General features: G+C 45.6%; 1 protein-coding gene across 1 annotated transcript; it reads left to right on the forward strand.

The window, feature by feature from the left end:
• The first annotated feature begins 36 nt into the window (after positions 1-36).
• On the forward strand, positions 37-5839 carry LOC132782513 (nicotinamide N-methyltransferase-like). Its single transcript, XM_060787337.2, has 3 exons — positions 37-303; positions 1939-2146; positions 4811-5839. Exons 1-3 carry the CDS (start codon positions 147-149, stop codon positions 5241-5243), a joined length of 798 nt encoding a protein of 265 aa, XP_060643320.2. The 5' UTR covers positions 37-146; the 3' UTR covers positions 5244-5839.
• Positions 5840-6056: the final 217 nt, after the last annotated feature.

The following is a 6056-nucleotide window of genomic DNA, read 5'->3' on the forward strand; positions in this document are numbered from 1 at the left end:
CTGAAGGAATACAGTTCCCATTTAGATCCCGGCCCCTCCTCTGGGATCGTGTGCTTAAATCCAGGCGATCGCAAAGGGAGGGGCTGTGAACCAAGAGGCTACAGGAGCAGAAGGGCATTTGAGTATATTGTGGGCTCAGAGGCATCATGGCAGGAGAATTCACAGGGAAAGAAGTTTACAAGCAGAAATTCTGCCCCAAAAATTATTTAAACACGTATCTATCTTTTGAATCTGGTGACTCTCTGAACTGTGGAACTGTATTCGCTATCATTCTGGACAAGCTCCACAAGGCATTCGCTAAAGGTGAGTCTGGCTGGACTGTCTCCCTGTTGTTTGCAACAGATTGGATTTCGTACCAATGCAGGTATCTCCGTTCAGGGAGGGATGAAGTGGGGAAAGGAGGCCAAGGGATGGAAATGTGGGGCCAGCCTAGAAAAGGGGATCTACCAAAGCTGGCTTCAAAGAGGGAGAGAGATTGACAAGCTGGAATGTGTCCAGAGGAGGGCGACCAAAATGATCAAGGGTCTGGAGAACAAGCCCTATGAGGAGCGGTTTAAGGAGCTGGGCATGTTTAGCCTGAAGAAGAGAAGGATGAGAGGAGATATGATAGCCATGTATAAATATGTGAGAGGAAGCCACAGGGAGGAGGGAGCAAGCTTGTGTTCTGCTTCCTTGGAGACTAGGATGGAATGAACCCAGTGAAAATGGAGCACTGCTTCTCATAATAAGTCTCTGTAGGAAAAGTCCAAATGGTATTCAACAGGGGTGCCCGGGTATTTTTGTACCCTGTTTCGGGGAAAGAGATCCCCTTCTTCAGGAGTTGAAGTAATCAGCAACTCTAGACTCTTATATCATGCCAGATAGCATTTACAAAAAGTGACTCTGCTTGCAGTGTGAATGTACTACAGGGTACAAAAATACCCGGGCACCCCTGTTGAATACCATTTGGACTTTTCCTACAGAGACGTATTATGAGAAGCAGTGCTCCATTTTCACTGGACTTGATTTGGATTTATTCTATGAAGATTTTTGAGAGTGGTGCTCCATCTTCATTATTGACTTCAGTATACATATTGCCTCATGACTCTATGCTTACTTTGTGTATGATTTGTCTCATTGTATGTATCCCTGTAGCCTATATACAGTGGTACCCTTGTTCAGACCTGGAATTGTTACATTTGAGAGCGGTTGCTCCTTTTGATTTTGTTTTGGGCCACTGAATTGAGCTATGTACTCGGGATTTTGTTAAATAGCATACTATATGCTCTTTTGACATTATATTTTGACATTACACATAGATTGTTTTGTGTTGGACTGGATGGCCCAGGAGGTCTCTTCCAACTCTTTGATTCTATGATTCATCTATTCCATCAGAAGGGTCTAGCTTTGGATTGTGGCTTCTGCAAAGTGCCGTGGATAATGGTACCCTCCCCCCCTTTTTACGTTGTATTGAAATGCTTTTCATGTAAGGTCCTCTGGGAAGAGAAAAAGCAGTGCCTAAATAAACATAAACATCAATTGGAAAGAACAACAGCAATGGTCTGAGTCAAACACAGGAGGGTTGTTATGTCCCTTCAAGTTGTTTGTGATGTATGGTGACCCTCGGTGGCCCCTATCCTGGGGGTTTCTGGGGATGAGAGTCTGTAACTCACCCAAGGTCACCCAGGTTTACAAGTATTAAGCTAAGATACAAAATATTAAATGACACTGGCATCTAACTCATTATCCCTGGGCAAACGAAATGGGAGGGGGGAGTTATAGCGATCCCATAGGTGAAAGTAGAAGGTTAACATCCGCAAACAGAGCCCACCCTTCCGATGGAATGGGCAGGCAGTCCCATCATCCCCATCAGCATGGGAAATCAGCAAGGATGTGGATACAGAATAAAGCATCCAGGATCAAGAGAAAGGGCAATTTCGTGGTTTCTTTGAAACACAGGTGGCATCCGAGGAGACACCTTGATCGATATTGGCAGCGGTCCCTCCATCCACCAACTCCTCTCCGCCTGTGAGTCCTTCAAAGAGATCATCGTCAGTGATTTCCTTGAGCAGAACCGAGCAGAGATGAAGAAGTGGCTGAAAAAAGATCCGGAAACATTCGACTGGGCCCCGGTGTTGAAATATGTTTGCCAGCTGGAGGGAGACAGGTATGGAGAGATGGAGGTGGCATCTGATGCCTGCTGTGTCTCGTTTTAGTTGAGAGTTTGTGGTCCTCAAAAGGTTAATGCGTCATTGTTTGGCACACAGGTCCAGTCTTAATCCAACACCCAAACTTCCCCAAAGTTTGCCATGGTCTTATTTATTTACTGGGTTGTTGTAGGGTTTTTTTCGGGCTATATGACCATGGTCTAGAGGCATTCTCTCCTGACGTTTCACCTGCATCTATGGCAAGTATCCGCAGAGGTAGTGAGGATGCTTGCCATAGATGCAGGCAAAACGTCAGGAGAAAATGCCTCTAGACCATGGTCATATAGCCCAAAAAAACCTACAACAACCCAGTGATTCCGGCCATGAAAGCCTTCAACAATACACTTATTTATTTATTTATAACTTTTGTATCCCGGTCTTCTCTACCTCCGTAGAGGGACTCAGACTGGCTAACAGCAAGGGTTCAATGCTAACAATACAATCTAAAACATCGTACATCAACAATAAATTAAAATACATATAGACTAAAATACACAAAAATCCAGTTCATCAAGATAAAATCATGTCCAACTCAGTCTGCATATGTGGTCGATTTATTTATTTATTTGTCGTGTCAGGACAAACAGTCAATTATATTACATTTTTAACAGAACAAAGCAAACAGACAGACAAATACAAAATTTGTGAGTGTGGTAGTGGATTAAATGTCCTTTGACCAGTCTCTGGCCCCTTGGAGTGCCTCTGGTGTTGCTGCAAGGAGGTCCTCCCTGGTGCATGTGGCAGGGCTCAGGTTGCATCGCAGCAGGTGGTCAGTGGTTTGCTCCTCTCCACACTCGCATGTCGTGGATTCCACTGTGTGGCCCCATTTCTGAAAGTTGGTTCTGCATCTCGTGGTGCCAGAGCGCAGTCTGTTCAGCGCCTTCCAAGTCGTCCAGTCCTCTGAGTGCCCAGGGGGGAGTCTCTCATTTGGTATCAGCCATTGGTTGAGGTTCTGGGTTTGAACCTGCCAATTTTGGACTCTCTCTTGCTGAGGTGTTCCAGTGAGTGTCTTTGTAGATCTTAGAAAACTATGTCTAGATTTAAGTTGTTGACGTGCTGGCTGATACCCAAACAAGGGATGAGCTGGAGATGTCTCTGCCTTGGTCCTTTCACTATTGGCTGCTACTTCCCGGCGGATGTCAGGTGGTGCGATACCGGTTAAGCAGTGTGATTTCTCCAGTGGTGTAGGGCGCAGGCACCCCATGATAATGCGGCATGTCTCATTAAGAGCCACATCCACTGTTTTAGTGTGGTGAGATGTGTTCCACACTGGGCATGCGTACTCAGCAGCAGAGTAGCACAGCGCAAGGCCAGATGTCTTCACTGTATCTGGTTGTGATCCCCAGGTTGTGCCAGTCAGCTTTTGTATGATATTGTTTCTAGTTTGATGTTCAGGCAGTGCTTCTTGTAGGTCAGAGAATGGTCCAGAGTGACTCCCAGGTATTTGGGTGCGCTGCAATGCTCCAGTGGGTTACTTCCCAGGTAATAATCCTCAGAGCTCGGGATGCTTGTCTGTTCTTAAGGTGAAAGGCACATGTCTGTGTTTTAGATGGATTAGGGATCAGCTGGTTTTCCCTTTAATAGGTAGTAAGAGCAGTAAGAACACCTAGAGCTTCGGAAAGCTTCTGTTGTACCATCTCAAAGCTCCCTGCTTGAGCAGTAATGGCACAATCATCAGCATAGATGAAACTCTCTGTCCCTTCTGGCACAGAGGTTATGTGGTCGATAACTTTAGGCAATTGCCAGTCTCCGCCATCATTTCGGGAATGCCTGGTTCCATAGCCAGGATTTCACTAGCTTCCTGAAGGTCAGGAGGGAGGGGGCAGATCTGATCTCAGTCGGGAAAGAGTCCCATAGCTGGGGGGCCACCACAGAAAAGGCCCTGTCTCTCGTCCCCATCAGATGCGATTACGAGGGTGGTGGGACTGACAGCAGGGCTCCTTCAGAAGATCTTAACAACCTTGATGGTTCATAAGGGAGAGTACATTCCGATAGGTAAACTGGGCTGGAACCATATAGGGTTTTGTAGGTTAAAACCAGCACTTTGAATTGTGCTCAGAAGCTAATTGGCAGCCAGTGGAGATGGCGTAACAGAGGAGTTGTACGCTCCCTGTACCCCACTCCTGTTAGTAGCCTGGCTGCCAAGCGTTGGACTAGTTGCAGTTTCTGGGCAGTCTTCATAGGCCCACGTAGAGAGTGTTGCAGTAGTCTATACGGGATGTAACCCGTATCTTCTTCAGAGACTGAGGGAGGAAGACTGGCCCAAGGTCCACAAATAGGCTTCTGTGACCAAATTGAACTCTTGACTCCTAGATACTCGGAAGAACACTCAAAGCTATACATCATATTGACTTGAGTTCATTATGCTCCCTTCACTCCCTTCAAAAAGCAATGAATTGCTTTAGCTTTAACATGCTACTTCCAGTTTATGAAAAAGCACAACAAATTTTGCAGCATTCTTGACCTTTGTTACCTCTCTCCTCAAAATTATGTCTCAGGTGCAAGTTCATTATGTTTACCTCCCTCCTGGTATTGCAAATAACCGTGAATCATCTTGTGCATTGCTTCCAAACTTAGAAGTTTCCTTCATGCTTGGAACAATCTCCCTCTTTCATTCCCTGCAGGGAGAAGTGGATGGAAAAAGAGGAGAAGCTCAGGAAGGCCATCAAGCAAGTTCTGAAATGTGACGTAACTTTGGCCAACCCTCTTGACCCGGTGGAGATCCATCCAGCTGACGGTGTCCTCTCCACTTACTGCATAGAAGCAGCTTGTAAAGATCTCGACACTTACCATTCGGCCATGAAGAATGTGGGCTCTTTGGTCAAACCTGGGGGACACCTCATCTTGGTGGTGGCTCTTGAAGAAACCTTCTACATGGTGGGACCACACAAGTTCTCCTCCCTTTACCTGACACCAGAAGTGGTTAGAGATGTTCTGAAAGGGGCTGGCTTTGATACTGTGTCCTCTGAGGTCCACCTGCATGATATTCACTTGTCTATCTCAGATTCCAAAAGCACATTGTTCCTAGTGGCCCAGAAGCCCCAGGAGACCCAGTGAGTTAGTGAAGAAGGAAAGCAGCTGACCAAATGTAAGCCATAAACGTAGCCCATTCTTCAGGTCTGTGCCAGAAGCAAATATCAGGTGATGAAGAAAACAAAATGAATACTTTTGAGAACTTTAGACAGATGGTTATGAATAGGATGGGAAAATAATTAAATACTCAAACATACTGAGGTATAAATATATTCAATAGTATCCCTGTATCTTGAGAAGTCAAGGATAGAGATTCTTGGAAGGGAATGGGAAGGTGATGTGATGGGATAGGGGGAAAATACTTGTATTTTGATTGTTGAATTTCGAAGATTGAATGTTGCTATGTGTTGGAGTTCAGCCTGATCCTGATCTGTGTGAACTGGATTCTCTGATAGTTTTTCCAACTGAGCAAGCTCTCCCTGACCCTGACAATGTGGAATCTGTTGTTGATGCAGAGGTCAGCGGAGATGAAAATGAAACCCAACAGCTGGAGAAAAATGTTTTGGAAGTTAGCCGTGATATCTCTCCACCTGGGGTTTCTAATGAAGACCGAAGAGAACAGATAGTTAGAGACAGAAATATTTCCCAGTTTCTACGAAGGTCACATCGTTTACAGGAGAGACAGGCCGAGGCTTCAAAGTCAAGGGGCGTTTCAAAGAATAGCTTCTTTGGTTTAAGAGGCCTCCTGCCGGGTGCCTCTTTAGATCAAGCAACGTTTGGGACTGTGGCTGTGCCTTGGCAGAATTCCTGTGTTCCATGGCCAGTAATCCCAGAGGCTTCTAGTTTCCAAGTTCATGGTTAGTAAAAGGCTAACAGACTCCTGGTTATTGTTTTGTG

This window comes from Anolis sagrei, chromosome 7 (assembly GCF_037176765.1).
Source record: "Anolis sagrei isolate rAnoSag1 chromosome 7, rAnoSag1.mat, whole genome shotgun sequence".
NCBI classification, from domain to species: Eukaryota; Metazoa; Chordata; class Lepidosauria; order Squamata; family Dactyloidae; genus Anolis; species Anolis sagrei.

Excerpts from the sequence above, each read along its gene's own strand:
- LOC132782513 (XM_060787337.2), top strand. The coding sequence starts at position 147 with ATGGCAGGAGAATTCACAGGGAAAGAAGTTTACAAGCAGAAATTCTGC. Across the intron at positions 304-1,938 it reads CCACAAGGCATTCGCTAAAG|GTGGCATCCGAGGAGACACC; the intron begins GTGAGTCTGGCT and ends TTTGAAACACAG. Across the intron at positions 2,147-4,810 it reads TGCCAGCTGGAGGGAGACAG|GGAGAAGTGGATGGAAAAAG; the intron begins GTATGGAGAGAT and ends CATTCCCTGCAG.